This window comes from Leptopilina boulardi, unplaced genomic scaffold, assembly GCF_019393585.1.
Source record: "Leptopilina boulardi isolate dan_hultmark-lab unplaced genomic scaffold, ZJU_Lbou_2.1 LbouV2_312, whole genome shotgun sequence".
NCBI lineage: Eukaryota > Metazoa > Arthropoda > Insecta > Hymenoptera > Figitidae > Leptopilina > Leptopilina boulardi.
Genome location: NW_026137877.1, coordinates 181,603 through 198,146, shown reverse-complemented (window position 1 = coordinate 198,146; position 16,544 = coordinate 181,603). Strand labels below are relative to the sequence as shown.

General features: G+C 24.4%; 1 protein-coding gene across 3 annotated transcripts in view; it reads right to left on the bottom strand.

The window, feature by feature from the left end:
- LOC127283856 (semaphorin-1A-like) overlaps positions 1-16,544 on the bottom strand; it is a 167,347-nt gene that overhangs the window by 11,604 nt on the left and 139,199 nt on the right. For all 3 annotated transcript variants that reach the window (XM_051308958.1, XM_051308959.1, XM_051308961.1), the window contains exon 5: positions 4,302-4,389. In XM_051308958.1, coding sequence (XP_051164915.1) covers positions 4,302-4,389 — 88 coding nt within the window. The remainder of the gene's footprint in view (positions 1-4,301; positions 4,390-16,544) is intronic.

Genomic DNA, 16,544 nt, shown 5'->3' with positions numbered 1-16,544 from the left:
TAAAATGTAGATTTTCTTCAGATCTTCTTCAATTCAATTATTTAACAAATTTTGAACTAAAATGATTCTTTACTAAATTAATTATTTTTAATAATTTTCATGAAAATACATTACAAATTCAATTATATCAAAATTATTTTTCAATTAAAATTTTTATGAAATTTAACAATTGTTTATATAATTTAAAAAAAAAAATATCACAATAAAATTGAATTATTTTTTAAAAATTTTAATTCAAAATAAACATTATTACCCGAAATTTTAATTCAAAATCAATTAAAAATTCAATAATTATCGAAAATTTTCAAATTTAAAATTTAATTATTTACCAAGTTTTCAATTAAAAAATGAAATAAAATTCAATTATTTTCTAAAATTTCTATTCAAAATTAATTATCCAAATTTTCAATCAAAAAAATGAACTTAAATTCAATTATTATCCAAAATTTCAATTAAAATTCAATTATTTCCAAAAATTTTCAATTCAAAATGAACTGAAATTCAATTATTTTCCAAATTTAAAATCAAATAAAATTTCATTATTCTCAAAAATTGGAATTCAAAATTAATTGAATTTTCAATAATTTGAATTTAAAAGCATCTAAAAATTTTATTATTTCTAAAATTTTCCATCGAAAATTTTTTTTTTTTTGAAATTTAATAATTTCAATTATAACTATAAGGAAATTCAATTATTTTTAACTATTTTAATCTATTTTAATTCTTTGAAAATTCAATTATCTGAAACCATTTTTCAATTAAAAAGTATTTTCAAATTATTGTATTTTGTCCGCATTTTCTAATAAATTTTTAGTGAAATCATCTAAAATTTTATTTACAAAACACTTAAAGTTTCAACTAATTTCAAAAATCTCAATTTTAAATCTTTGCTCTCTAAATCTGAATTAGTAAAAATGTTTTCTAATTTGAATTAGTGACTCACTTTTTGCTTCTGAATTAGTAAAATTTTACTAATTATTAGTAACTTTTACTAACAATTAGTAAAATTTAACTAATTCTAAAGCAAAAAGTGAGTCACTAATTTAAATTAGTAAACATTTTTACTAATTCAGATTTAGAGAGTGAAAATTCAATTAAATTTAAAAAATGTTTTCCAAAAATTGTTTGATAAATTATTTTTAGTTCTGTAAAATTTAATAATTGTTTGAAAATTAACAATATCTTTTGAAATTTAATTATTTCTAAAAATTTCCACTTTAACCCATCGAAAAGGATTATTATTAAAAAAAAATTTTTTTATTTAAAAATCTGTAAAATATTTTTGTTAAAATAAAAAATAAATCCACTTTTTTTTGGAATATAAATCGACTAAATCGACTTTTTTGTGTCTTTAAGTTGATTCGAGGCCTGTGTTTTTATAATTAATATTTAATAGGTATTCGTTGGCCCCTGGTACTTTAAAAATTAATTTTTAAAAATAAATTTTTTTCAAATTACTATTTTGTACGAAATTTCCTGGCGCATCTTTTTTCTCATCATAAAGTTTTTGTACAATTTTTGAATCAATATACAACTTTAAAAAAAATTTCGTTGGTAAACGTTGTGTACTTCAGCTTCGTGAATTGAATTTTCGAATTTGGAATTTTAAAGAAACTTATTCCGAAATTTGGAAACACAATTATACAACTTTTGGCAAAAATGAGAAAAAGAATTGTCAAAATTTGACACGTCATAAGATTACTATTCAAAAAAAAAACACGTAAAATCAGAAAAGGCCAACTTCAAGTTAGGACAGAAGGACAGACCAAGCATTTTATTATTATATAATTGGAAAAATAATAAATGATATCTAAAATTTTAATTAATATGAAACATTATTTATTTAATTCAAAAAATCAGTTAGACTATTATTAAATAACTATTTATTTTTATTTCATTGTTTCCAAATTCATAAATTTTTTTTTACTTCTGGTCCCTATTTTTAGAGCGCGTCATATTCAATTATAAATTATTTGAATGAAATAAATTTTTTTTTTTTCATAATGCTGAACTTTTTACATTAATAAATTGTAAATAAAAACTAAAAATAGAAGAAAACATTTTTCTAATTTCTCAAACACAATAATTATAATTTTCTCATTATGAAATTGCTCCTCTAATATATGTTAATTTCAAGTTTATATAATCATCTCTAATTTAGTTAAACAAGATCATAAAGATGGAAGAAAAGCAGGCGAATAAAAGTGAAGTTAAATTCCATTTTCTTGATTGCAAACTTGCCTTTTAAATGAAAATTGGCTTTATTATATAATGTCACAGGAATGTTATTAAAAAAAAAAGGGTAATCAAATTAAGCCTTTTTTTTTGGGGGGGGGGAGAAAATGAAATTTTTCTTGAGAAAAAAAAAAAAATAAAACAGTTTTGAAAATTTGTTAAGGTGTACGAATTTTCGTTATAAGTATGTAGAGGATGGGTCATATATAACAGGAAACTAGACGTTAGACTTAGGGGATGAACGTGCTCGTTGCAGGCTACAAATCTAGCCATGAGCCCAACGGTGATGGTATATACCCAGATACCACCGCCATACAGATGTAGATATAAGATGGGCGCATGTATTATGCATATAGAGATACATGGCGAAACACTGAGAGATACAACACACATATATGCATTGCGTGTGTCAAGAGAAAAGATTTATTCAAGTTTCATGTCGTTATATATATATATATTATCCTCTCTCAATTACAATTTCACTCAATATAGTTACATATTTCTTTATCATTTTTCGCAAATATTTATTATTTCAAATTTTTTCACATTTTCTTGTGTAATGTTGCAATAAATAATTTTTTTTCTCCAAAAAAAATTTAGCATTAAAAATTATTATTTTTTGTTTTATAACAAATTTTGAGTAAAATTTCATAATTCAAAACAAAAGGAATAAAATTTAACTTCGTATTGATTACAAATTAAATTTTAAGATTTAATTGAATGAAAATTAATCTTCAAAATGATTCGTAATTATTTGGAAAGAATTATATTATTATTTTTTTTTTTTTAACGTAGAAATTTAGATTTGAATAAAAACTGATTGGCTTTGAAAATATAAATAGAATATGCCTCTCTATAATATATCAAAACTGATTGAACATTATAATTCGAAAATTTTGTCAGAGAAGAAAATTGTGGGCGATTATTTTAATACAAAAATACATTACAATAATATATGTAACGCTTTTATATTTATCGAAAGGTTAAAATAATTCCATCAAAAGATTAAAATTGCAAATTATCAAAAATTTGAACTCAAAAATTCAAAAACGAATTTAATTCAAAAAAATAATATTTCAATTTTTTATAGTATGAATTAAATCTGTCACCGCCTTTTTAATATCTCATTTAATTTACTGTGGCAATGAAAAACAAATTATAAAAATTAAATTAAAATTGGTAAATAATAAAAAAATTCTCATTCTGCCTCTAAAGCAACAAAAAGTAAGAAAAAATTTCGGTTATTCAATGAGAAAATAAATTAGAATTAAAAATATCTTTTTTTTGTTAAAAATCAATTTGCAAAAAAAAATTGTTTAATTGAATAAATAAAAGTTTTTGAATGAAAAAAATGAGAATCTTGGAATTTAATTTAAAATATATTATCTGAAAAGAATGGAAAATGTGTATTCGAATTGGATGATGCGAGTTAATTGGATAAAATAGTCATTTGTTTACGTTCAATTTTCCAATAGGGGCAAATATTGATATATGAGTTTAAATATGCGTATATACATTGTATAGTTTAGATATAGTAGTGCATACATGATATACCTATATTATAGCGAATTTTATTAGCTAATAGCTTTTTGATTTTCGCATTCTGTGGGTCCATTAATGTTTGTGCACACGTGTATATTATAGTTTATAATGAAAATCGAGCTTCGATTAAAAGCATCGAAAACTGATATTCGCGTGTTCACCCAAAGAAATCAGATTTGTAAATTGATACAAAAATTTTAATTATAAAATATATTCAATCAGAACCCAAAAGAAATGAAAAAAAATTTTTTTTAATAAAATTATATATTTTTTTTTTTTGTATCCACTGGGAAAAATTTGATTATTGTAAATCTAATATAAAGGTAAAAAAATTTACAATATCTCCCTTTGGCAAAATTAGATTCAAAAAATAAAAATATATTTTTTTCTATAAAATATTTTTTTCCATTAAAAATATAATTGCATGAAATAAATTTGAACGTTAATTAAAAAAAAAAACATTCACTTGAATCCCTTTTACTTTATATAAAGAAAAATTAAAAGAATTTTAAAAAAATACTCACCGACAAAAACGGCAGTGCTGTTATGCTGAGGGTTATAGGGACACAAGCCAAGACCATCCATGTCCTTTTCACTTACGTAAACGCCATTCTGAAACAAAAAAAAAATAAATAAATAAGAAAATGCGTTTACTTCTTGTTACATCGCAAGAGAGAAATATAATAAATTGAACATTTCTTCACGAGGATTTTGCTTCATCTTGGAAATTAACATTTGCGTGTGAATAGAAAATGGGGAAATATATATATAATATTATAAAAGAGAATGGAAAATGGGAAAGAAGAAAAAATAAACGAGGTACACTATAATCTCTTAAAGTTAACAATTTGTAATGTTTCAAGTTAGGAAGCGTGAAGATTTTTAGTGCCCTCTAATTTTAAATACTAAAAAGGTTTTTGCGTCGTTAAAAAAAAAAAAGGAAGAGAACTAAAAACCTCTTTGCGCGCGTTTAATGCGAATGCTTTAAGATTTAATAAGTTCAATCTTTGGAAAGTTTTCACTGGGGAACTTTTAAACTTAAGAATTCCAAAGTAAAGGTGCATCTAATTTAGAACCGGTCAAACTTACTTCAAACATTATCTGTCTGAATTCAAAATTTTGTCAGGCTACGACAATTTTCAATTCAAAAGTTTATAATCAGAGAGTCCATAGAGTTTAAAGTTTATTTAATTTAGAAACTTGTCAATTTCAGTTTAAAAACGAATATTCAACGCTTTTGAATTTTACATAATATAATTAAAGTTAAAAAAAAATTTATTTTATACAGAATGTCCGGGAACATAAATTTTTATTTTTCTAAAGGTTTTTTGATATTTATTTTCTATTTAAAATAATAATTAATTTTTTTTACTGAAAAAATTTTTTTTATATAATTCCCATAAAGTGAAATAATTTCTATATAATTATCAGGAGTAACAATTTTCTGTTTAGATTTTATTGGAATTTGAAGAAATATTTTGTTTTTACAATTTTTGTCTCTCTTATAAACAGTTCATTTTTCCTCAATTACGCGAGGAATTTTTATAGTACTATAGAAAGACGCATGAAAAAGCATATAAACCGTTTTGCAGTCATTAAAAGCAGTTTTCAAGATTTGATTTTTGTTTATATGCTTCAGGTGTCTGTGAATACTATTTCCTCGAATATCTAACGTTACTCAGATTGTGCGCAAATTCTCTTATATATATATATATTTTTTTTTTATAAAAATGCTAACCTTTTGGTATTTCAAGAAATGTCTATTACGCTTTATACAATAAAGTTTTTACTGAAAAATACCATAAAGACATTGTATCCTTTTTAACATTTATATAAAGAATGAAAAATCCCAAACATTTTTGTTATTCGAAAAAAATTCACAAGCTTGAAATATCGATATTTTCTTCTTTATTTTTTATTCTGTAATTTATAATAAATTTGTAAAATCAGAATTTTTCTTCATTTTAAAAATTAAAGAAATGAATTTTTTATTAATTTTTTTTTTCTTTTTTTTTAAGAACAGATTTCAATAATAATTATTTATTGAAAGTTCACAAAGGAAATATTGAAAAAAAAAAAAATTTTATCTCTTTTACGGTATATACTTCATTTTTGTGATTAAATATTTAGAGACGATGTTTTAAATTGGAAAATTTTATCGGATGTAAAGTGCCACTTTCATGTTTCTCTCCGCACATATTTAAAATATAATTTTCATCATTTCGAGTAATTTTAGGTACTTGCGCGCTCATTTCTGTCCAAGCAGAAAGCATTTATTTTATATATATATATATAGGTAAATATTCCGCAAGTTTATTAAAAATTTCAATTTTCAGTCTCTGGGAAAATTTAACCAAAATTATAATTTTTTGGAACACAATTACACAAATTATAAAATTTCTTATATTTTTAATTAATTAATTTATATTTTTTTTTTCTTTTAAAAATATATTTTATTTTACTCAAAAATGGAAAGTTATTTCTTTTATTGCGAAAAAAAAAGTAAATTGGAAATAAAATGTACTTTTTCATAATTTTTGGAAAAAAAAGTCTATATGGTATAGTAAAAAATAAATATGGCCTTTGAGTGCCTGGGTATAAAAATTTTTCGTTTTCCTTTTCGATAAAAAGTAACATTGAGAATAAAGAGGGGGTTGAAATTTTCCAACATTGGAAATTGCAGTGAACCACTTATTCAAACTGTCGGTGTACTTGCCACTTTCTTTGCTTTTTTTCTGCTTTCTCTCTCATTTCACCCTTACTTGCATCTTTCTCTCTCTCTCTCTATTTACCCCTTTTTTCCCTCCCTTTAAGCCACTTTATTTCCATTCCGGTTGCTGCATGCTCTATTTGTAGTTCAACCTCTTTTCCTTCCACTTCTTGACCCTTCGCGAATGAAAAGTGTATATATATATATATAGAATAAAATTGAGAGAGGAAAAAAAAAATTGAGAAATGGAGATCTTTTCGTATTAGTAAACATTCCATTCAAATAGTTGCATTCTCTTTCTCGTTTGCCTCGTTCTTCAAAAATTCTGTTGATCTATTCAATTGCCTCGAAAAATGGAACCATACACGGAGAAAAAGAAAAAGTAATTTTTACTACTTTCAGAGTAAAACTGGACCAACTCGAATTTTCTGCGCATCTCTGGCAATTTTTACTCCAAAAATAGTAAAATCTATTATTTCTATAGTAAATTTTACTGTTTCCGTAGTAAGTTTTACTATTTCTAGAGTAAATTTTACTATTTTTGGAGTAAAAATTGCCAGAGATGCGCAGAAACTTCGAGTTGGTCCAGTTTTACTCTGAAAGTAGTAAAAGTTACTTTATAAAAGAAATCTTTTTTCTCCGTGTATATAAGAAATTCATTTTTTCGAGAATTATTATTAAAAGGAAAGTTAAATGGAAAATGCATTTTCTAGCTAATAGATTTTAAATCACTTTTAATTGATATATACTATATACTACATTTTTGATTTCATTTTCTAAAATTTCTTTTTAATTTTTAAAATTATAGAAGAAAAAATAAGAAAGAAATGAGAAAAATTGAAATTTATGATAATGACCATGAAAATTGACGCAGTATATATAGAAAAAAAAACTGCGCACAGGTGAGGAAGATGCGATTTTGGTTGGTACGTGATCCAGCGTTTGAAACATATATTGTATAGACAATGTTTCCCAATTCTTTTATTCACCTTTTCTTAACTCTCAAAAATTTTCCATTGCTTCGTGCCTGGTTTTCTCTACAGACCCAAAAAAAAAGAAAAAAAAAAAAAAAAAAATGAAGTGAGACGAACTTTGCCAAGCACGTCTTTTCATGTTCTTTTTCGAAAACGAAGAGAACATTGTCAGCTAAACCTTATTCTCTTGTTTTCTCTATATACCGAAAAACCAATACGTATGCAACAAGGATGGCCTTACTTTAATTTCGAGAATTGTTCTCCGCAAGAGAACTCGCAGAAAGTTAAAATCCCTTTTCATTCTCAAATTGAATGCATTTTAAACTATTTTCTATTCTCAACGAGAAAATTTTTCCTATAAACCAAAAAAGAACTAATTTTCAGTTATTTTTTTTTTTTTTAATTTTCTTTACATTAAGCGCGATAAAATATTTCCATTCGAAGTGATAAATGACAGTACTTTAGAAAAAGATTTATTTGTAATTTAATTTCCACAAGGGTTGAAATATTTACATCCTTTTTAAAGTTTAGTATATGTATATATATATATAAATAGTACTATATCTACATACAAAAAACGTATTCTTGTATTTATGAGAATGCAAGTAACGCGAGAGAGAAACACCTTAAAGTGGAAAATGGTCCATAGTTGTACACATACACACATCTCGCCCCCCCCCACCCCTCCATCAGTTAAAATACACAAACGGTGAAAAAGAGATTGCGAAAATACGCTGGTAAAACTTTTGCAACAATCTTTTTCCGTAATATTCCCGAAGGTGATACCTTTCATATCACACCTATACAACCTTGCCAAGAAACTATTTTGCCCTCGCAGCTTATATGCAATTTTCCTCCTTTTTCATATATATATAAAAAAATTTTCTAAAAGGCCAAAACAATTCGTTTTTTTTATGAAAAAAAAATGTTTATCTCTTTTTTTTACGATTTAATTAAAACAATGATAAATTTTTAATAGAAAGTTAATTTTTTTTTAATTTTTACCAAATTTTATAGAATGGAAAAAATTATTTTTGGCTGAATGTTATGAAACGAATTTCAAATTTTATAAAATACTTCATTAATAATTTAATGAATATGAAAATAAATTTTATTTATTATTTCTATTTTATATTTCAATATTTAATTTAATAATAGATAATTGCAAAATTTTCCTATATGTATATATATATATATATATATATATATATATATATATATAATATATAAAATAATTGATTATCATTTAATATTGAAAGCCTTTGATTTCGTATTTATCAACTAGCCCGTTGGCTATTACCATTATTATTATTATTATTTCAATATATGAATAATGCTATTATTATTATTATTATTATCATTTTCATTCCAAAGAATGAATATTTATATTTTTAGAAAAAAAGCATTCCGATTAATTAAAAAAAAATAATTTAAAAAAAAATTTTTTTTATGCTTAAAAATTTATAAAATTTTCAAAAATGAATTTATCAGATTTTGTCACTTATTTTATATTTATCTTTACATTTTATAATAAATGGATACAATATCGATTTCATTAATTAAACACTCAACTTTTAGTTCAAAATAGCAGAGATTATTAGAAAAGCAAATTAAACAATAATAGCATTAATATCATATTAATAAAATAATTTTATTTTTTATAAAATAAGTTAATATTACAATTAATTATTATTTATATTAATAATTCTTATTCTTAGTTTTAGATTATTCTTTAGTTTTTAAGAGTACTTTGTACGAAATGGGGCTTGTCCCGTTTATTTTAATAAATAAATAAATAATAATAATCAATTTTTAATTTCCACTGTTGCAAAATTAAATATTTACAACGAAAAAAATAAATGACTATTTATTATTTATAATAATCACTCATATTTAAAAGAATGAAAAGTAGTCTAAAAGAATTGCCCATAAAGTAGTTTAATAACTTTTGAGTATAAGAAGAAAAGTCGTAAATCTTAAAAACGACCATTCAGAATAAGAAAATCAGTTCAACGTCGTTATCGATTTCCGGTAATGATGAACGGTACTGTTTCCTGTTGCTGATATAACTTCCGGGAAATTATCTTGACCTAAGTATATAGGCACACATTGTCTATATATATATATTGTATAATAAAGATTCAAGTCTTTGAAAATGAAATAAAAAAAAAAAAGGCGAGAATAAGAGAAATCTGATGAGCTTTTAATATAGCCACAATTGTGAGGAAAAGAATCGAATAATGAATTATGAATGAAGGGGGTTTGGAATGAGAAAAATTTTTCCGATTGGAAGTATCAGTGGAGAAAATCTAATCTTCTTCCAAACATCATCCTCTTTTTTTTCATAAAAATGTTAAGCACATTTGATCTCGAAAGAAAGTGTATATATACTTGAATTTCATATTTTAAATTTAAAAACTCGCGGATGTGAAAAATTGAATTTTTTTTAATCAAATGAAATTATTCATATTGTTTTTAAAAAGAAAGTAAATTAATTTTGAAATTTTTTTTTATTATTATTTTATTTACAAATTCTATGTTATTTGAGCGTTTGATTGATATATAAATAAGTTGTTTTTTTTCGATGCGAAGAGATTTTATTGAAAATTCAGGTACGAGATTCAATTACGAGACTATGAGAACATCTTTACATTCTTCATTTTATAATTAATCTTCCTGCTTGTAAGCGGACTAAATAATTAGTTTCTCGGGTTCAAGATTTTCATAAAAGAAAACTTGATAGCTGCCTTCAACTTCCAACAATGTGGCTTTAATAATGACTATGTTTCAGAATTGGCGAACTCGACGTTATATTAAAATGCGGTATATAAAAATTTATATGCGTATTTAAAACAATTATATAAGATAGCATTTTTCTTTTTTATGTTGCTAATTTTTTTTTAACAGTCGTGTATTTAAAGTTTTCCCCTTAAATTTCCGTTATATTCACTTCTTTTAAATAAGATAAAAAATTAAGAATTTCATTTTTCTAAAAAAAAAATGTCAATCATGTTTTCGAAAATTTCATATGAAAATAATAATATCCACGGATATAGAAAATGTAAATTCGCAAAGGAAAACTCGAAACGAGAAAATTCAAAATAATACACGTGAGTGTCCAAGGGAGAAAAAGAGAGTGGCTGTGAATACAAAATTTGTTTACTATATATGAGAAATAAGAATATTTTCCCTTACCTCTCAAGAGTATAAAATAAGTCGAGAATCAAAAATTCATTGTCTCTCTCTCTTTCTCTATATCATATCACTTCGATTTTTTCTATATTTAATTTTGTGAATATTTTGCAATAAAAAAATTTTCATTAATTCAAATATTAAAAAATTAAACATTAATGGAAAATTTCGTATAATTCTTTGGACAGATATATATATATAATTTTCAAAATAAAATCTCAACCAGATAAGTCAAGTGACATTATCGATAAAAAAAAAAAAGTCTTTTTCTGGAACATATTCAGCTGAGTAAAAGATAATTACCGGAAGTGGGTCTTTAACTAAACAATACATCTTCCTGATACTGACCTGGATTTAACAGTACGGCAAAAGAGAAAAAAGATAAGATAGCGACGAAGTCGACAAAAATTAGTATCAAATTGCTAATAGAGAAAAAAAAAAGTTCGATTCCCCCCAAAAAAAATCTCGAAAACTTTAAAGTTAGACGATTTAAAAAACTTTTCTCATTTTACCATATAATTATTATATAGTAATAATTTTTTACAATAATTATTATAACCCCCAAAAAAAACGATTTTTATAATATATATATATAAAATTTATAAAACTATTATAAACTGAATAAAAGTTTATATAATATTTAATTTCTTATTTAGTCAACAAGATTTTTCCATTTATAATTTTTTTCAAAGTAATTATAAAACTTATAATAGAGAGTAAATAAATAAAAAATAAAAGTTGTTTATTATAAAAATTATAAAAGAAAAATAATAATAAGAGTAAAATATTCATTTTTATATAGAAAAAAAAAAAAAAAAAAAAAAAAAATTTTATCATCACGGTCCTCTTTGTGAGTATATAGTTTAGTGTCTGACATAATACTGATTTTTCTACTTGCCTCGTATAATTTGCCTCCTTTTTACCTAAAATTATTATTTTTTTTTCTATTTTTAATTTTAATAACCTATTATATTTTTAAATATAAATGCATAGAAAATATATATAAATTTAATATACAACAAAATTGTATTATTTAGTTCAGTATTCATAACTTTGATTTTTTTCCCTATAAATTTTTTATTATCCCTTATTTCCTTATTTTGCATTTTTCAATGTAATTTAAAAGAATTTTTTTCCATGTAAATAAATTTATATTCTCTTTTATATATATATATCGAAGTAAAATAAATTGTATAGTTTTTCTATATATTGTGATTCTTCAGCGAAAATGTTTGTTTTGTGTGAAAGCACCCTTATTACATTTGAAGACAGTATTCTCCTTTTTCTGGATGAGAAAAGTAAACTCCTTGGATTTTCTCTTACCCTATAAAACAACTTTCAAGATAGAAAATAGTGACAAATTTTTATGTAAATATTCTTGAAAAAAAAAAAAAAATTTCCCACTTAAAAAAAATGATACTAACACAGAAAATTAAAAAGCTGCACTGCTTATTATTTTAATCTAATTTTGCTTATATTTTAATACCACACTGAGAAAAAAAATTTAGTGTTTGCAACAAAAATTGTTTGGTTAGGCAATTTTGGTTCTTGGAACCAAATTTTGGTTGGCTGAAACAAAGTCGTAGGGTTATCTCAACCAAACATTTGGTTAGGCCAACAAAATTATTTGGTTGAACATTTTTAAATTCCAACCAAAATTTAGTTACGACAACAAAATAATTTGGTTAACACAACAAAATAGTTTGGTCTCAGAAACCAAATGATCGTTTGTTGTCCTAACCAAAATTTGGTTGCGACAACCAAATAGTTTAATTCGCTCTTAGCTCATAGCTTAAGAGAACAGTTAGTTTAAATCTCTCACAAGGATGGGTAGTCCAGTGGTCAGAGCTCCCGACTTTCAGTTTTAAAACAGAGGTTCGATCCCAGGCAGAGGTGAGATTTTTCAAAGTCCATAAATATTCCAATTGGATGAATATAAATTCAATGTTAAATTGATAATAAATAAACAATGAAATAATTAAAGAAAATAAAAAGAAAAGAGATAAGGTATAATAAAATTTTTAATTTTACAAAAAAAACTGTTGGTTTCATCAACCAAACATTTTTGTTGACCTAAAAAAAAAATTTGGTTGAGCTAACCAAACATTTTTGGTATGCCAACAAAAAAAATTCAACTAAATTTTTTGATTGACTCAAACAAATAGTTTGGTTGCTTAAATACTAACAAAATTTTTTTGTTGGCCCAACCAAATTTTGGTTGCTCTGACTAAACATTTTTCTCAGTTCAAAATGGATTAAAATAAGCAAAATTGGATTAAAATAATAAGCGTTGCAGCTTATTTTAATGCCTTTTAATTTTCTGTGAAATATATATTTTTTTTCTTTCTAAAAAACAAAAATTGTGCATATAATTTTAAAAATTTTGTATATTGTACATTTTATGTATGCGCAAAAAGTTGTTTTCTTTTTTTTTCTTTTTATTTGTTTTGTCCAAAGTCAATAAAACTTTAAGGTGCTTTGTTTATGCAAATTGAGCTTCCAACGGAGTTTAAGACGTTTAAGGTGACGAGTCAGAGAGCACGATTCCAAGTAACTAAACTTAAAGTCAAATGTTTCAAATTGAATGACAAATTTCAAAATAAAAAAATTTCATTTTCAAAATAATTAAAATAAAAAAATTTTTGTTTACAATAAATCATTGAGTGTGTAAAAAAAATGATAATCTTAAAAAAAAAAGACTTTTAAGAGCATTGTGTGTACTTGGAATGTGGTTAGCCTCGATAAAGAATTAAAAAAAAAAAAAAAAAAAGGAAAAAGTTTTTCTGCACCTGGGCAGTACCAAGTACGGGGCGGCATTGTTATTCGCTTGTTTATGGGCAATTTTAACGCAAAAGAAAGCGCGCCATTATCTTAACTGCCTAGAATAAGACGGAGAAGAAGATGAAGAAGAAGAAGAAGAAGAAGAAGAAGAAGAAGAAGAAGAAGAAGAAGAAGAAGAAGAAGAAGAAGAAGAAGAAGAAGAAGAAGAAGAAGAAGAAGAAGAAGAAGAAGAAGAAGAAGAAGAAGAAGAAGAAGAAGAAGAAGAAGAAGAAGAAGAAGAAGAAGAAGAAGAAGAAGAAGAAGAAGAAGAAGAAGAAGAAGAAGAAGAAGAAGAAGAAGAAGAAGAAGAAGAAGAAGAAGAAGAAGAATAAGAAGAGAAAGAAGAATAAAGAAGAAATAAGAAGAAATGAAAGGAAAGAAGAGAGAAAAGTGTCTTTTTCTTCATATTTAAAATGTAGTATTTACATATACGCGAGTGAACGAACCGCAACTCCAAAGTGAGTTGTTCGTTATCTTGGCCTTAAATTCCCGAACTAATTATCATTAATTAGAAAAGTTGTGCCTCCTCCCGTTTCACCTCGGCGGTGAAGTCAGCTTTAAAAGTTCAGAGCAAGACTCCGTCGCGATAAATCACCTCTTCTATAAAACAATTGCGACGCCCAAGAGAGACCAGAGAGAAAAAGAGAGAAAGAGAGAGAGAGACTTTAACAATGTGTACGATGCGGAAGCGAGAAATGCGCGTGATCAAGCTGGATTAAAAGCTAGGGCTATACTCTGAATCGAAAGAGAGAGAGAGAGAGACTTCTATTATTTATCCACCTTATATTTTCCAATAGCGCCAATAAATGCGAACAACTTTAATCAAAAGCATATTTTTTTTTTCCCACCCTTCATAACTTTTACATTACGGATATATAAAAAACTCAGGAGAGGATTTTTTTCTTCCTAAAGCATCAATTCCTATATTTGATCTCATGGAGATATAATCCGCATCGGATCATCTGTTTTAAAAATGAGTCCGTTCAAATTTCACCGTTTTTTCTTTTCATCCTCCAAAGTAAATTCAATTTTTCAATGTTATTTTTCTGTTTTTTTTTTTGCGAATATTCTGTGTTCTGGAATTTTTTTAATTAATTTAAAGGATACAACAAAATATCAGTTTATACTGTAAAGAAATGTTTAAATTCAAATAGTTATTATTTTTTTAGGGGGTGGTAGCGATTCAACACAATTAAACTCTACACAAGAAAATTCTACGCGAGAAAACTCTACACATTACATTTAGACAAGTGATAATAATTCTGCATAAATAAACTTGACGCGAAAAAACGCTCTACGCATTGCAATTAAATAAAAATTATTTATAATTCAATTTATTTTTATTCATCACGGTTAAATTCTACACTCTGTAAAACACTACTCAAAATTTAATTCAACGCATGAGAAAATAATATTCTTAGAGTTTTAATTAAATTATTAACTCTACGCGATTAAATTCAACACCAGATAATTCTACACAAATAAATACGCATTTTATTTCAATAAATTTTCAAAAAAATTCTACGCAGTTAAATTCTACACAAGAAAATTGTACAAATTTCAAATTCTTTTAATTTTGCACGATTAAATACTACACCGTAAAATTCTACACAAATAAATTATTCTTATTGATTCAATTGAATTATTAATTCAACGCCTTTAAATTCGACGCCATAGATAACTCTACACAAATAAATACGTTGAATATCTCAATTGTTTGCGTCGAGTTTCACATTGTAGAATTTATTTCTTTTTACATTACCAAATTTATTTAAATTTAACGTATTTTAGAGTTATCTGGCGTCGAATTTAAAGGCGTATAGAATTAATAATTCAATTAAATCAATAAGAATAATTTAACGTTTGTGTAGAATTTTACGGTGTAGTATTTAATCGTGCAAAATTAAAAGAATTTGAAATGTCTACAATTTTCTTGTGTAGAATTTAACTGCGTAGAATTTTTTTAAAAAATTTATTGAAATAAAATGTATTTATTTGTGTAGAGTTTTCTAAAGTTGAATTTAACCGCGTAAAGTTAATAATTTAATTAAAACAATTAATATTTTCTCATGCGTAGAATTAAATTATGTAGAGTTTTTTACCGTGTAGAATTTAACCGTGATGAATTAAATAAATTTAATTAAATAATTTTTATTTAATTGTAATGCGTAGAGTTTTTAATTCGCGTCGAGTTTATTTATGCAGAATTATTATCACTTGTCTAAATGTAATGTGTAGAGTTTTCTCGCGTAGAGTTAACTGTGTAGAATTTTCTTGTGTACACTGAAAAAAAATCGCTACCACCCCATTTTTTTGTACCTCTAAATTTTTTTTGAAAAAAAAAAAACAATGGAGAGAACAAGAGAAAAAAAAATTGCAGAAAAAAGAGAAAATAGAAATAAATAGAAAATAGAAACAAATAATAAAAAAATATAATAAAAAGATATGGAAAAAAATAAGAGAAAATAAAAACAAATGGAAAAAGTATAATAGAAAATAAAGAGAAAAAAAAGGGGAACAGAAACTGATTATGTAATTTTTGCTTCTTTTTGAATAGAGAAAGAGAGTATAATTTATCATTGCATAAGACTCGCGAAGCACATTGATACGGTACAACATTAACTTTAGACGACATATACAACAAAATGTACATTTCAACACGTCAATGCGGTTGATAAAGAGCATTTATCAAATAGCGAAACTCGCGTTACAATTCGTTTTGCTTACACACCGAGTTCATTAATAATAATAATATATAAAAAGAAGGTTTGCCCTTTATATACGATATACACAGATCGGAATTTGTGATCTTACTTTTATAATTTCAAGAAAAAAAAAATAAAACATTTTTTTTTCATTGTATAGTGAACAGGTAAAATAAAAAAAAAACAATTATGAAAATTAAAAAGAAATTAAATTATGAAAAATTTAAAAAATTCTTAAAAGCATATATATATATATATATATATAGGTATATAAATTATTAACATATAATTATCATCATAATTAATGAAATTGACATTAAAAGTATTAATTTTCCAGCATTTATAATATATAAAAAATTAAATAAT